This window comes from Tarenaya hassleriana, unplaced genomic scaffold (assembly GCF_000463585.1).
Source record: "Tarenaya hassleriana unplaced genomic scaffold, ASM46358v1 Cleome26, whole genome shotgun sequence".
NCBI classification, from domain to species: Eukaryota; Viridiplantae; Streptophyta; class Magnoliopsida; order Brassicales; family Cleomaceae; genus Tarenaya; species Tarenaya hassleriana.
This window is the reverse complement of record NW_010965869.1, coordinates 1,968,377-1,984,750: the sequence shown is the minus strand read 5'-3', so window position 1 is coordinate 1,984,750 and position 16,374 is coordinate 1,968,377. Positions and strand designations below refer to the sequence as shown.

Sequence of the window (16,374 nt, the reverse complement as noted above, 5' to 3'; positions counted from 1 at the left end):
ATATTTGTTTATATATATACCTCCTTAATATACATATATATAAATATATATGTATATATATATTTAAATATACGAGTCTTTTATATATTTATACGTATATATATATATATGTATAAATACATGTATATTTTGTGCATATATATTTTATATATACATAACAAATATATATTATATATACATATATATGAATTCAAATATATATATATATATATTTGAATTGATTTTTCAATTAAAATCCAAATTTCCAACCAATGTCCGTTGGAATTCCGTTGGAATTTTTTTTTAAATTTTCAAAAAAATTTCCAACCGGCATCCGTTGGAATTCGGTTGGAATTTTTTTAAAAAAAATTTCCAAAAAAAATTCCAACCGGCATCCGTTGGAATTTTTTTTAAAAATTTTCAAAAAATTTTCCAACCGGCATCCGTTGGAATTCCGTTGGAATTGTTTTCTAACAAACATCCGTTGGAACTCCGTTAAAAATTTGCAACCGATTTTTCCAACGTTAATCCAACCGATTTTTCCAACGTTAATCCGTTGGAAATACCGTTGGAAATTTCCAACCCAATTTTTCAATTGAATACGTTGAAAATTCCGTTAAAAATTTTCAACGGGTGTTTCCAACGGATACCCGTTGGAAATTATTAACGGAATTTTAACGGAAATCGTCGTTGAAACGCCGTTGAAAACCGTTGAAAATCCGTTGGAAATTTTCCAACGGACAAATCCGTTGGAAAATCCGTTGGAATTCGAGGATTTTTTTGTAGTGTTGTGAGCTACTATGGCTAAAAGGATTACTCTTGTCCCTCGGAGTTAATCACGAAGCACCTATGGCGCTCCATTGCGATAACCAATTGGCTATTCAAATTGCTTCCAATGACGTCTTCCACGAACACACCAAACACATCGAGGTAGACTGCCACTTCCTCCGGCATCATACGATGACTCGCAACATTGTACCTCGCCATGTCTCCACTGTTCAACAACTAGCTGATATATTCACCAAGGCGTTTGGCAAGAAGGAATTTGACGACTTTCTACACAAGTTGGGCATATATGATATATACGCTCCAACTTGAGGGGGGTAATAGGATCGTATATTGTATATCCTGCATATTAGGAAGTTGGTTGTATTGGGAGATTATATTTCCTAGTTTGTTTAGCTAGGTTTAACTTTCTGATGTTGTATATAAACGAATGTAGATGTCTAATAAAGATGAGTCGTATTCTTCAAACCCTGTAGCTCGGTACGTGACACTACTAACATATATGACTATAGTAAAATTATAAAATTCTATTTATAAAAAAAATAATATTTTCAGTTGATTGATCTAAATTCAATGATTTGTGATAGATCGATTGAATCAAATACTTCAATGGTTTTTCTTTCAAAAACAAAGTAATTAAATATATGTGACATGAAAAATGCCGTAGCACCACAAAAATCAAGAAAGGGACGGAATCAAAAGCCACCAACGATTGAAAGGAAATGCTGATGACACGTGGCGCTCTGTTATTCGTTAGTTGGGCGGTATTGGTTGATGATGTGGATTAAGAAATCAAAAGGTATAAGAAATGAAAAAGGGGAACCATGAAGCTATTACAAGTGAATGATGATGCAATGGGGGGAAAAGTTTTTTTTTTTTTTTTTTTTTGATAACCGGGTAATCCTAGGTCCAAAGGGCCCAGACTAATCCCGACCCACACGCACAACCGGCACCACACGTGTGGGATGTGAAACACCCGAAGGTGGCCGGAGGGGAAATCTCCATACCCTGAGTGTTGAACCCACGACCTCTTGTTCAGGAAGTGAGCTCTCAAACCAACAGAGTTGGGGGAGATCCCCAATGGCGGGAAAAGTTCTCCTAACCAACCAGAATATCTACGTGTAAATTCTATTTGTATACAGTATACACACACATATATATATATATATTCATTCGGTGTATATATACACATACCTATGGACAAGAGATTTACCTATTAGATTATTCTACTTAAAAATATAATAATTAATTAAATTATACAAGCATAATTTTATTCAAATGGGTATAGTTTCGTATCATTATTTATATATAAATTTGTTTAATGAAATGTCAATATGTTACATAAAAAATAAAATATTTTAGTAGAATTTCATTCAAAATTGTTGATTTAAGTTTTTTTTTGTTCAAAGTTTAGTATTATTTTGTTCAAATTGACCAGAATTTGAGATGATTTTCTTTTCTACAAAAAAACTATATATACAATACACAATTATCTCAAAAGGCAAGATTAATCATTATGTGAATTTGTCAAGATCATTTTTTGGGCATGATTTGTTTACTGGTAATATATATATCTATATATCGATATATTATTAAAATAATTATATGAAAAACGATAATTGAAAAATTATTTAGTTAAATTTATTTTTTTACCAGTGTGAAAAAATATGTATAGTTACATAAATAAAGTTTTGAAGGAGGAGGAAAATAATAAATAAAAGAGAGTCGGCCAAACATACCAACAAGCTTGAGAATAAAACCCGTTGGTCAAAGCTGTACGTATATATATATATATATATATATATATATATTAATTTAATTAAGATTATAAAGTTAATAAATTGAACATAAAATTTAGACTAAATTATTTTTACAACCAAAATTCTGATTTCCTTGGTTAAAAAAAAGATGGAAAACCAATAGAATCCGTGTCAACTTGGAATCACAGCATCAGTTCATCCAGTTGTAAACCGTTTTCATCGTCCGTACTGGTAAGGCCATTTAAACTCATTATAGTATTTATTTGAATTAATTAATTAGTTCAAATCCGATGACTGCATTATATTTAATTAGCATAAAAATATATTCTTTAATAGTTTCGTGTTCTTTTTGTGAAGCGGTCGTTTAATTTATCTCTCATCAAATTTCATAGATACAAGATATTAAATTTTAGTACTAATGATTTAATTTTTTGTTCCCAAATTTATACTTCTTTGTATGTTTATTAAATATACTAATTGGATATATATAATTACATTCCATTTAATTGGATTTTGCATTGCTTAGGGTTTTAGTGGTATTGCTTTATAGACAGACAAGAAGCATCCACCTTTCCTAAAGCATTGGTCATCCTTTGAGCCTTCTTCATCTCCCATTTCAAACAATCCGTATTTAATATATTATCTTTTTTTTTATTAAAATAATTTTGTCTTTAAATCAATGAATGTACTAATTTAAAGTAATATAAAGATTAATTGTTCACCCTAAATTCAACTCAAGTATGTACTATCCTATCTTTACGTAGTGATAGAAGAGAATCTCAATAAAATATATAGGAATTGCTCTCTATAATCATTATTATATTTATACAGATAAATAATTCGATATAAAACTTCAACTAAAATAATTGATAATTTATGTTACAATTAGAGCCATATATATGATACACCCAAGAATAATCCAATAAGGATAATCTACAGTTAATAGTACAAGAAGTATAAGATTATTATTGACGTTTTCTTATTTCCGTATTTTCCTATGCTTTAAATAGCTAAAATTAACTTTCTCTAAAAATCTAAGAATAACAAAATTAATGTATAAAACATCTAATATTTGAAAATTCTCTTCAGTTATTATATTATGTGTAGAGTTCTTTAAGACAATATATATATACAAGACTTGCAACTCTACAATTTGATAGGTTGCATAGGATCACTTCAAGAGACTCCCACGTTTAGATATTGTCGTTTCTTTAAATTTTTAAATTCTAATAATTTTATTTTGTTCTTCATAATTAATTTTGTTATAAATATATTTTTTCAAATATAAGTAAATAATAACAGTTTTTACCTCGATTAAGATTTCTGCCATTTTACTATCTTATTAAACTTTTCTATAATTTTAAACTAAATAAAAAATCCATTGTTTTAGAATATATATATATTTTCTTTCATTTATATTGTTTTAAAATATAGTTATTTATATCAAATTTTTATTTTGCATGGAATAAAATTAAATTTAGATATCTATAAAATTTAAAATTTAATTCCAATGACCTTTTATATTTGAAATTCGTAAAAATTAACTTTTATATAACTTGAAAATTGTTACAAAAATATTTGTGACGGTTCTAGTTATATATATATATGGGATAAAATTAATAACAGAAGTCGTGATTGGTGAGCCATACAAGAGACATGCAATGGCATCAAAATCATATTCCTTGGCTTTCATCTTAAGGCTTAAGCGACTGCTAATTTTCTTGTCACCTTTTTGTGTCCTCTTCTTTTGGGTAATGTTTGTCATTTTTGGTTAGCCACTAGATGGATTTAGAGTGTTGGGTCTCTTATTTCCTGACACATTTTATAGAAAGTTTTATTTTATATATATATATAAAAAAGAAATATTAAAAGAAAAAAAAATCCATAGATACTTTTTTCCCTGTCTTTGCATATATCCGAATTCACTTTTTCCCATAAATTTCTTCTTCTGGAATTATCTTTATTTCACAATAAATTAAATGTTACTTTGTACTACTAGTTTTTAAAGATTATAATGCAATGTTATTAATGTTAATTCAACCCCACGCCATTTAATACCTTCAAGTCCCCATGCATGTCTAGTAGCTTCAACCAATAGCTACTCCTGTCTTTGTTTATAAGCACTACGTCACTTCATTATTATTATTATTATTATTATTGTTATTGTTCTCCTACTCCTCCTTAAGAATCGATATTTCGATACGATTTTTTGGAATTAAACTGTATCAAATCGAAAAATACGTTATTTTTTTTTCGTTTCGAACTATCGAAATTCTCAAACATTATTATTTTTAAAAAATCGAATTTTTCAAAAGAACTAAAAAATACGGTATATTTTTTTTAAATATGAAAGAATCGAATCAAACTTTTCCCAAACTTAATCCGAAACAAATACTCACCCCTAGTAGTTGTCGTTTTCCATCAATTGCATACAGCTCTTTTAACTTATTTGAAAATAAAAATAAAATGGCTTAAAAAACGTGCCCTCCGAAACGTGCCACGATACACTCTACCGACTACCAGGGCATCGATACCACAATTTTTAATACATATATATATATATGTATGTATATATATATAATCAAAGAAATAGGTTTGTTACATCGAAAACTAATAACAATTGCGATCTAATAATTATATCATTAATTAATAATCACAGTTTCAAATACAATCTAATGGGTTCAGATCGATCAACATATAGTTAAGCTTGAAACTCGATCCTATATATATTGGATTCAGGTCGGACCAGACCAAACTTCTTTATAAATCATTTTTTTTAAATATCGGATTTTCGGGGTGGTCCGGTTCGAGTACGAAGTCCGATTCGAACCTGACCCGAAAGCCATATTTTTTTCGGGCCGAAAAATTTAGGTTTGGAGCCCGTTAATTTTTGGATTTGACGGAGTCAAACTTCGGGACTCGGATCCAAATTGACATCCCTATTTGAGCCACCCAATCTTAGATTTCTAAATGAAAATATAGAGTGATAAAAGAAAACGTACCGAGTATTTTCCAAACAAAGAAATATATATATTGTGTCAAAAGAATAGTTGCTTCTAGTTTTCCATATGAATATATTAGAAGATGATTAATCCAATTAAAAAATAAGGTTGAGATAACTAAAAAAAGGTAGGATGACGATGGAATAAACACACAAAAATCTAGAAACCAACCACTGTTACATATTAGACATTTGTAAAGATTACAATATATAAAGATGGAATACAATCTTAAAAAACTCTAATTTTTTCATATAAATAAAAGTTTAAACTGCATACAAATATAATTCTTCTGCTATCATATAAATTTTCTACGTTTTCTCTCATAAATATTTAATATATATCATACATAATTCTATTAAGGGATATCATAAAAAAAATTTCGTACTTTCTCCAAATCAACTAAAAAAAATCTTATATTTTTCTATTTATCAAATAAACTCTGAACTATTTCTATTTGATCAATAATTCAAAATATGATATTTATTTGGTAAACAAAGAAATATAAAAATTTTTCGTTGATTCGGGAAAAGTACGGAGTTTTTTTAGTGATATCCTCCTAAAATAAATTTATAGACTTGGAAGAGAACTTGATATGAAAAAAATAAAATATGATAGTTTATGGAAAATGACTATAATATCTAAATAATTATGTTTGGGGATACAAAATTTCTTCGAGCATATAAAACTAATTTTTGTTTTTCGTAATATATATGTTGAAACTTCTTTGCGTAAACAAAGACCATCCAAATCGAGTCTAGTAGAGATGGACCACCAAAATAAATCACAGAGTTGTATCCCTTTATCACATTTAAAATTCCAAATGTCACAACCATTACAAAAAAAAAAATTTAATGTTATTAAAAAAATAACGTATAGTCTTGTTCTAGACGACAATACAAATATGAAAGGAATAAAAAAAATATTAAACGCAAACTTTTCAAAATAGTTTCTTAATTATTCTCCCCCGTAAAATTTGTTTAATAATTAAATAAAAAAGAAAAAAAATACGGTGGCGTCGATATGGGACCCACACCCTTTAGCCCTCATTACTTATACCCATCAGACTTCGCTTCGCTCTTCTCCATTCACATCAAGCCTCACTGATTCCATAGAAGAACTTCACAATCATACAAATAACTGAAACAAAATCTGGGAAATTTCTCGGTTTGATTCGTTCTGTAAAGGAAGGGTTTTGAATTTTTTGTTCTGTTTTCGTCTTCAGCGAAGCAACCCCAGTGGTCTCTCTGTAGACCTCTGTTGGTTGCTCTCTCTCCGCTCACCCAATTTCCTCCTCCTCCTCTGTTTCCAGGTACCGTTTCTGCACCTTGTTTGATTTCTAAATAGAAATGGTTTTGTAGGGGAATTCCATTTTCCGCCGATGATTTCACATTTATGCGTTTGTTTAGGTACACGGGTCGATTGCTTATTGAGTTTGTGTTTCTGGGTTTTGCAGGAAATTGGGGTTTTTTTTTGTTCTTCACCTCGAAGCGATTTTTGTTCTTGATTGTTGTAGAGATGAGTGGTTGCGTGAACAAGAATCTCGGCTTGTCGTCTTCTTTGAAGGTGGAGGGAGACAAGCATGGCATAGTTTCGATTTTGGGGTCTGATTCAGACAACAGATCGGCACGCGCTTCTTCACTCCGAAGGACATTATCTGCGGATATGTCGTCCAAGAAGTGGCTTTCGCAAAAAGGGTTCTCATCTCCTTCGAAGAAGAATGCGTCAGAAGAAAGCAGAGGAGAAAGAGGAGGAGGAGGAGAGAGTGAAGAGAGGTCAGCGTTTGATATATGGACTTCGATTCAGGAAGAGAAGAAGAAGAGCGAGAAGGTGGAGGGTGAGAGAAGTGGACAAGTCGACATATGGGATTCGATCTTGTCCGAAAAGGTTCACGATATTTATACGGGAAAGGTGGTTCCTCCTCCGTACGAGCACCCTCTTGTGAGAAGATCTAAGAGCTCCTTGAGTGAGAGGAGCCTTGAGATCTGCACTGAGAGTTTGGGTTCAGAGACTGGATCAGAAGGGTTTTCATCATACCCTGCATCAGAGACAGGGGAGGAAGGTGAAGAAGAGAAAGAGGATGTTCTCAACTTTCAAGATTTGCAGAAGGAACCTGCTAAACAAGAGGAAAGAGCATGGAGGCAAGAGAAGCAGGTTATGGCTGGGAAGTTGAGTTACTTGGGGGACAAGAAATCGTCTCAGAGATCATTCCCTCCTCCAATCCCTTCTCTTGCTCGCCAAGATGGTGCTTCCACATACATGAGGACAAGCCGCAACAATGGCCGTTTGGTTCTTGAAGCCGTAGCAATCCCTTCCAAGAACAACTTCTATGCCCACCGCCAAGATGGCCGCCTTGTTCTCACTTTTACCAAACCAAACCAAAACGAGGACAAGACCGATGAGAGATGGGACGAGATGGAGCAAGAGAAAGAGCTTGAGGAAGAGGACAACGAGTTTGAGAGTTCTGAAGAAGAAGAAGAAGAAACACGAGAACATGAGGAGTTGGAGGAGGAAAAGGAGGAGAAGGCCTTTGCTATGGAGCAAGCACCAAACTTTTCGAGTACCCATGGCTTGATCAGTGTTCATAGGTTAGCCCTAATGGTGAAAAACCCGATAGGCATAACCAATCGAAACCCGACATGGTCAAGCAAATTCAGTCATATGGTGAAGCCAAAGGGTCAAAAAGAGGAGGGGGAACCAAGGCATAAATTCCAATTCCTACCACCAAGGCCACCAGCGGCCATGGCCGGAGCCACCATTAAGCCTTTCTTGAATGTGTACGAGTACAGTTGGAGGTCTAAGCCCATAAGAATGGGCTCTACTAACAAGAACACAGTATCAAAGACTGAGCAACAAGGGAATGGTGATGATGAGGTTGTGGTGGCCGATGGGTGCAAAGATCAAAAGAGGTCTCTCTTGTTTTGCGAGCCTTATTGCATTGCTACTTCTTAGAGACACCAACTACACTGCCCAATAAGTATTGGCAACAATAATTATAAAGCAATCTGTAATTGACATTGTGAAAAGGGAGAGCTTTTCATACGTAGAGGGAACCAACAGAAATCAGATGTATGTATAACCATTAACTGTGTTACTATACAATTTCCTCTAATAAATAACCTTTTGAACATCTCTCTTTTGTTGGGTTTTGAATGTGAATTTGGGGCATTGAAGATGGCAACTCATGAAATTAAATTAAAACGTGGTATTAGTAATTACCATACCATTAAAAAAGACCACCGAATTCGACGCATAATCCACATCAAAAACACTTCCTAAAACCAGGTTTGTCCAAACACAGATCTGCAAAATCTTAGTACTACTTGTAAGTTCCAATACCACCAAAAAAAAAGTTTTTTTTTTTTTAGTTCTAACCTAAGAAGCTAAGTCATAAACAGAAATGAAAGGCATCAAAACACTACCCATCCAAAGCTTACCATCTTTCTCTTCCACTTCACTCACTGCCTTCACCACTTTCCCTTGTTTATCCTCCAACACCTTCAACACCTTCCCATCTCCATCATACTTCACCACCATTGCGTGTGGGCGCCCGCCCACCTGGAGCAGATACTGGAACTTCAGCGTTATCGGGAGCTTCAGGAAGAACTTCCTCAGCCTCGGGTATAACCCCATGACATGGGTCAGTATGTTCCGGTGGCAGTGGATTGCTACCCAGAAGTCTCCATCCTTGTTTGTGCGGATGTTGTCAGGGAATCCATGTAATATGGCTACTACTTCACTTGTCCCGGCTTTTTCGCCTTTCAACCAGTACTTCCTCAATCTGCACTTACGATTAAATGCGTAAAAAAAACGAGCTTTTAAAAGAAATAGAAGCCTTTTGTCACTGAAACAGTTTATTTTTTCTACTGGAACGGTGGGTAGGGGGTGATGAAATTTTAAGATTCAAAGACGGCTAATTTGTAGAAGTTTATGAAATATCATAAATAGCCACAAGGAAGAAGAATACTTCCATTAACAGCACAGATTCTCCCTTGATAGCTTAAATGACTAAAGTTGATTGCACCATCAAAACCTATGCTGGAAAATGTGATGGGGGATATCTCGGAAGTCTCACAAAACTCTTCAGTCATGACAAAGTTCAAGGAAGAAGGAAAAAGACTTACCTTCCAATAGATCCTTCACAGAATATGAAAAAGGAGCCATCTTTGCTGAGAGTTACCCCATTGGGAAATTGGAGATTCCTAACAAGAGTGGTGGTTTCCTTTGTTTTTGGATTGTATTTCAAGATCCTCCCACTGTTCTCCCCGGCAAGAATTAATTGCATGAAGTTCCTGAAATAAGCCAAAATTCTTCAGGAAACTCAAGAATTGCACAATCATTGTACTCAGAAAACAAAATTAATTGCCAAATTCCTGAGAAACAAATTGCTAAAATTTATAACATGGGAGATGAGTTCATGGAAACATCAAGAGAACATAAATCAACATCAAACTCAAAGCCATCTAATTTTGAAATTATGTTTCTCAGGCCCATAATATAGTAAAATTACCAGAAGACTAATTCAAAGCAGTAATTACAAGATCCAAAAGATTATCACTTAGTAGATGCCTACAGTTTTCCTCTTCAAGCAGGAGTATGGACTGATGATATTAATCACGTTAGACAGGCAGCAAAACACGATAAAACTCAGCAAGATAGTGAAAAAATATAGTTTCAGGGACATACAAAGACACGAGAGATAAACAACCCGTAAATATCCTATACAATTACAATTAACCGAGTGAATAAAGAAAAATCTTATGAATTACATTTAAATGTTGTTGTTTTTAACCAGCTTCATCTCATCTTAAAACCCAAGTTTCAGCTTCCCCGATTTTTTTCTTTCAGTAAATAAACGGGAAAGAAAGCAGGCATTTGAGGGGAAAAAATTGTAGAAACCATACCTCCGCTGGTAGAAAGAGCTGCTGTCCGAAAAGTAAACATTTCCTTCATCGTCTATGTCAAGATCATTGGTGAACCTCAATGGCACACCATCGGCCTCAGTTGTAAGGGAAGTTGCAACACCACCTTCAGGCCCCACTTTCATCAGCCCGAAATAAGCATCGGCAATGTACAAATCCCCTGTTTTCTTATCAAACCGAAGACCCAAAGGCCGACCACAGATGTGCTCGTTCTTCAAGTAAGCAAAAGGTGATGGCTTTGGATCGCATAGTTCTGACCTGAGATACGAAAATCCAGCGTGAGAGAGACGAACAATAGACAGTCCTCATGACACACCATCAAAGAATCATTATAGAGATTCCATACTGATGTAATATGATAAATTGATTCAGCCCAAATTGGTTTCTGTCAAGGACTCCCAAATCGAAACCAAGTGATAACGCTGACATATACAAAAAAAACTCTGTCCAGTTTCCAGTTAAGCACCGAATCATATTATCATAAGTAAGCAAGAACTCTACAAGGAACTGTCAACCAGGTCATTAGATTCATGTCTCAAAAGCATGACCCCACAATTGAAGTTTCCCTCGCTTCACCACAAAATTTCCGTGAATCTGGATTTAATTTGCATGTCACTATTGCACGTGGTTCCTAGAAATGAATATAGTTTCAATCATTCGCTTCTCCAGATAACCCACAACTCGGTGCCACTAAAATTGAAAATCTCGTCCCTAAACAGACTCACCGATTGCTCGACGTATACGCGAAATCCGTCCACCGGCTACCATCCCAGAACCGAACACGGCCGTCGGCGACGCCGGTGTACGGACCCCGGCCGAGCGGATCAAAGGCGATGCTCTCCGGCCCCTGAACCTCGTTCAAAAACCTGATCTCCGATCTCTGAAGCAGATTCTCTGGGTCTCTCTCCTTGGGATGCGCCGATAATGGCGGCATCTGAATCTTGTAGGTCTCGAACTCCGGAAACTGGGAGATGGGGCTGTGATTGAAGGGATCGACGCCACAGTAGATTGCTAGAACGAGGAAGATCGCCGCGGCGATCCTCGTCACCGTCGTCGTCATTATTCTTCTGCGGATTTTTCTTAACTTGGCTTGGATTTTGGGGGTGAAAAAACGTCAAGAACTCTTTTAAAAGAATTATTTTCCTTAAAAAGTTAAAAAGTACGCTTTATATTATATTTATATAATACAATTGTTTTGTGTGTGTTTTAGAAAATATAAAATGTGCAAATTCATAAATATCTAAAATCAATTGATTTTTTATGTGGTTATATAGTAAAAAATTTAAAATTGGTATATTTTATATAAATTTATGTGATTATATGAAAGTTTTCAAAATTTATGTATTTTTAGACAAAATTAAAAATTGATTTATTTCTTGACCAAATTTTAAAAAAATCATATTTATATATCAATGCACTGATTGGAGTCCTAAATAAAGATGGATTTAGTTAAAGGATGAGATAAAACAATGGATAAAGATAAATATGGAAATTTTATCTGTTCCAGTTTATAACAGAGGGATTTATTAGAATATATGATCGGTAATGTAATTTGGTTTTATTTAGATTGGTTATTTTTTAGATAAAATAAGAAAAAGAAAATACGTATATAGTAACTAATCTAACGATAACGAATCTTTATAAATAAAAAACTAATCTAACGATAAGATGGGAAATTTTAATTTTATGTAATGTAAAAAAGAAAACGTTCATGCTCTCCGAGTTGATAAAATAAAAATTAATTTGATTTTATTCACTTATTAAAAAAAAAAAGATAATAGCATTTTTGTATTGCTATTATGTTAGTAACGGAAATCAGTATGCCAATTATTTTTTACATATTTTAGTACTAAAATTTATATTTTCTGCTTGTTTTATTATCCTGATATATTTTTTTCGTGTGACCTAATATAGTCCAATCAAATATCGTAAGCAAATCAACCACCGACAAGAACGTGCGGCTGTTGAAGTCATACTGTAACAGAAATTTTATAAAAATATTTTTATTGAACTGCAATATTTATTTGTCAGTTATCCAAACAAATATTGAGATGCTAAAATACGGTGCTAAAATGCACAAATAAAAAAATGAAATAGGTGATGCCGACGAATAACCATTTGAATTATTAAAATATCTCAAATTTATTATTATTATTCTTATTAGGTTAAAAAAACATTAACTTTTAAAAATTTTCATATAAATATATAAATTTGGAAATTTATATAAAATATAGAAAATTTACAAATATTTCTATGAATTCTAGATATGAGATATTTACAAATTTTATTTAGGTTTATCACAATATTTACAAATTATATACGTTTTGTAAAACTTTTAACATTTATGTATTTATATAATAACAATTTTTGAAAAATTATTTATTTTAAACTTGGAGAGCAAGAAACATGGAAAAGAGTAACGACGAGAAGATATACCCAATACGACATTATACAAAATCAATTTACGGGTACATATAGTCATTTTACAACAACAAAGGGCTCGATTACCCGGTTCATAAACCCGGTTTTCCCAAACCGATGAACCAAACCGGAAAATACAATCACTGTTGCGCACACTGAACTCTCTGTGCACCACCATGACCAGAATCATCACCATCTTCCTCATACGCCTCACCCCGTTGAGGCTGCTGATGCTTTCTCCGCATCTCTTCCTCAATGTTTACGTCATGGAGCGTCGTCTCTTCGCACTCGTCGAGCTCCATGTCGGTGAATTGGCTCGACGTTCTCGGTGGCGGCAATATTGCTTCAAGGGCCTTAACCTGGTCTGAGCTCAGAGAATCCGGAAACTCGACCATGAAATGAATGTAGAGTTTACCCTTCATGAAGGGTCTCTGGTGAACCGGCATTCCAGTTTGAGAGTTCTGAAGAAGAAGAAGAAGAAACACGAGAACATGAGGAGTTGGAGGAGGAAAAGGAGGAGAAGGCCTTTGCTATGGAGCAAGCACCAAACTTTTCGAGTACCCATGGCTTGATCAGTGTTCATAGGTTAGCCCTAATGGTGAAAAACCCGATAGGCATAACCAATCGAAACCCGACATATGGCAATCGTCTCCAAGATACAACGAGGCATTCCTTCGTCGTCTATCGCCTTGAACGAATCTGAACGGAAGAGAAATCGGTGAGAGGATGATGACATTTCGAGTGATCAGTTAGAACAGAGTGTTGTTTCACACAACTTGATTCTGATCCAAACTGTCTGCTCAATGCATATTCACTGTCAATACTTTGCGGTACTCATGGATTGGATACCCGAAAATTCTCGGTTATCCATTACCGAACGATCTTAAAATTGTCCTTGAAAGACCGGAACCAAAGATGTGTGTTCAAGTTAAACCGGTCATTGCTCATCATCTCTAGATTTGAGTTAACAAAAACATATTTTAACAAGAAGGGTAAATTACCAGGTTTCACAACTTCGCCGGGATTCGATTTGATGAGAAGTTGTCGGCCGTCGAGATGAGTCAGCACGAACTGGAAGCCGCATAAGGCTTCCGTGAGAGAGAGTGTGTGCTCGTAGAAGAGGTTTTCGCCCTTTCTCTTGAACTTCGGATGCTCTTTCTGCTGAATCACGAACACTACGTCTCCTGTGACTGTGTCAGGCTGCAAAAAATGAATCAGAAATTGTATAAGTATCAGTTTAAAGATTCGATACCGAGCTTCTTCTGGTTCGCCGGATTAGGGTTTGGTGCGAAGAGGGTGTACTTACAGCTTCGTCAGCAGCGCCTGGGAAGGTAATCTTCTGACCATTCTGCATACCCTTTTCGACGAAAACTTCGAGAACTTTCTTTTCCGGAACAACTTTCTCTCCCTTGCACTGCAAGCATCGATCTTTCTCGTCGATAGTTTCGCCCGTACCTTTACATTCATTACAAACATGCTGCATCTGCTGGATCATAGACGGGCCGAGATGCCTTACTGTCACCTTCATACCGATGCCCTGACAGCCCGAGCACTTCATCGACGCACCAGATTTCGATCCTTTTCTGCAATTTAAGCAGACAAAAAGTCACGTTAACTCCATCTTTGAACGGGTTTGATCTTGTAACTGGGGACAAATTAACGCCATTGAACGGGGTCGTACCCGTTACATTTCGAGCATATGACATTCCGGGAAAGGGAGAGTTTCTTGGTAGTTCCGAGGTAAAGATCCTCCAGAGACACCTTCAGTGGATGAACCACATCCTCTCCCCGCCTCTCCCTCCGTCCTCTGCTGCTACCACCACCTGACCAAACCAATCGAAACGATCAAAAACCCGAGTTTCCTTAACTGACAAGAAACATATGACACGAAATAAAACCCGAGATTTCTTAACTGACAAGAAACTTATGACACGATCAAATGCCCGAGATTGCTTAACTGACAAGAAATATACGACGCAAATAGGAAGGGCTTGAATCAACTCACCACCGAAGAAGGACGAGAAAATGTCGAAGGGATCGATGGTTGGGCCGCTTCCACCCATTCCTTCCTTGAGAGCTTCCTCTCCATATTGATCGTATATTTCCCGCTTCTCGGGGTCGCTTAGAACCTCATAAGCTTGCGCTATCTCTTTGAACTGCAGAAACAGTCACATAATCTCAGATTCAGACAACTGGAAGCACCATTTGGTAACTTGTTGAATTCTCTCCCAAACACTAAATTTATAACCATTTTGAACTCGGATCTTTTCTCTCGCATATATATATATATATATGATTCAGATGCTATATCTATGTACAGGATATGATCCAGAGAAAAACAATGTCATCCAAGCGCATCAGCAGAAGACAAAGAGGACGGTTTCTGATCATGTTTGATTAAGACAAAATCAGAAACAACAAAGAAGAAATGAACAAAAGCCCGGAGAATCTCTAAACAAGAACCGGTCGATCTTATTCGGATCTCAATAGATCAAGACCCATGAACTGAAACAAGAAGGGACCAGTTGAAGAACAGAGAGCGGAGGAACCTTCTCGGGGTCGCCGCCTTTGTCGGGGTGATTCTTGATGGCGGCTTTCTTGTAAGCCTTCTTGAGATCCTCCTGAGTCGCGTCCTTCGTGACTCCGAGGATCTCGTAGAACCTGCTGTTGTCGCTCTTCTTCTGCTGACCTCCTCTCCCAAACATTTCTTCAAACAATGTCTTCCGTTTGGGTGTTTCGAAATCTAGGTTATATATACAGAGAAAGAGAGGAGGGAGAGGGAATAATCTGGTTGGTTCCAGAATGCGTGGAACTTTTCACATTCAGGAAGATTCTAGAGATCTATGTTTTTTTTTGTCAGAAGGGTATAAGGGTAATTTCAATCGAGTGCCCTCGGTTCAATTATAATGATTTTTTTTATAAAGGTTGCGTATATTGATTTGATTAGAAACTGTACAAATGTGATGATAATGGTTATGGTTATGCAAATGTGTTTTTTTTTATATAAAATTTGTATTGTTAATTTGCCTAGTAGCATAAGAGAGATCAACTTTCCGGTTTTACAATGTCGGTCCAACCATCAACAACCATACTGAAATTTCAAAAATTCGTTTTGTTGAATCCGCAGATGTGGGATTCAGAAATTCAGACAGAATATCCAAAAGAAAAGAAAATTTTTGAAGTGGGTTAAGTCGAGGCTTGTGTTAGACACAATCTCCTCAAGACGAAATTGCCCCGTTATCAAGTGGTTACGGTTTATGGCAATCGTCTCCAAGATACAACGACTTACGATTCTACAAAAGCACCACCTGCTTTAGAGAATCCAACGAACTACAAAAGTTCAGAACTCTTTAGAGAAAAGGTTTGAGAGTATTTCTTTCTAAAAGAAGAATGCACTCAGAAAAAATGGGATGCAGAAAATGATCCTATGGGCGCCCTATTTATAATATTCGGGGGTTGCTACGAAAACATGTGAAGGAAGAGGTTCCACCCTTTCAACCAGCGGTT

The 16,374-nt window shown here is 35.3% G+C and overlaps 3 protein-coding genes across 3 annotated transcripts; 1 reads left to right on the top strand and 2 right to left on the bottom strand.

Annotated features, from left to right (window-relative positions):
- Positions 1–6,598: 6,598 nt before the first annotated feature.
- LOC104816974 (protein FAF-like, chloroplastic) lies at positions 6,599–8,654 on the top strand. Its single transcript, XM_010546022.2, has 2 exons — positions 6,599–6,836; positions 6,981–8,654. Exon 2 carries the CDS (start codon positions 7,043–7,045, stop codon positions 8,474–8,476), a length of 1,434 nt encoding a protein of 477 aa, XP_010544324.1. The 5' UTR covers positions 6,599–6,836; positions 6,981–7,042; the 3' UTR covers positions 8,477–8,654.
- A 114-nt stretch (positions 8,655–8,768) lies between these two features.
- LOC104816975 (protein STRICTOSIDINE SYNTHASE-LIKE 3) lies at positions 8,769–11,562 on the bottom strand. The gene is made up of 4 exons (XM_010546024.1): positions 11,172–11,562; positions 10,429–10,704; positions 9,649–9,816; positions 8,769–9,305 (listed from the first exon to the last, which is right to left on the bottom strand). The coding sequence occupies exons 1-4, from the start codon at positions 11,504–11,506 to the stop codon at positions 8,900–8,902; spliced, it is 1,185 nt and encodes a 394-aa protein (XP_010544326.1). The 5' UTR covers positions 11,507–11,562; the 3' UTR covers positions 8,769–8,899.
- Positions 11,563–12,852: 1,290 nt separating this feature from the next.
- Positions 12,853–16,350, bottom strand: LOC104816976 (dnaJ protein homolog). Its single transcript, XM_010546025.2, has 7 exons — positions 15,417–16,350; positions 14,873–15,023; positions 14,549–14,690; positions 14,174–14,450; positions 13,869–14,067; positions 13,541–13,566; positions 12,853–13,316 (listed from the first exon to the last, which is right to left on the bottom strand). Exons 1-7 carry the CDS (start codon positions 15,570–15,572, stop codon positions 13,008–13,010), a joined length of 1,260 nt encoding a protein of 419 aa, XP_010544327.1. The 5' UTR covers positions 15,573–16,350; the 3' UTR covers positions 12,853–13,007.
- Positions 16,351–16,374: the final 24 nt, after the last annotated feature.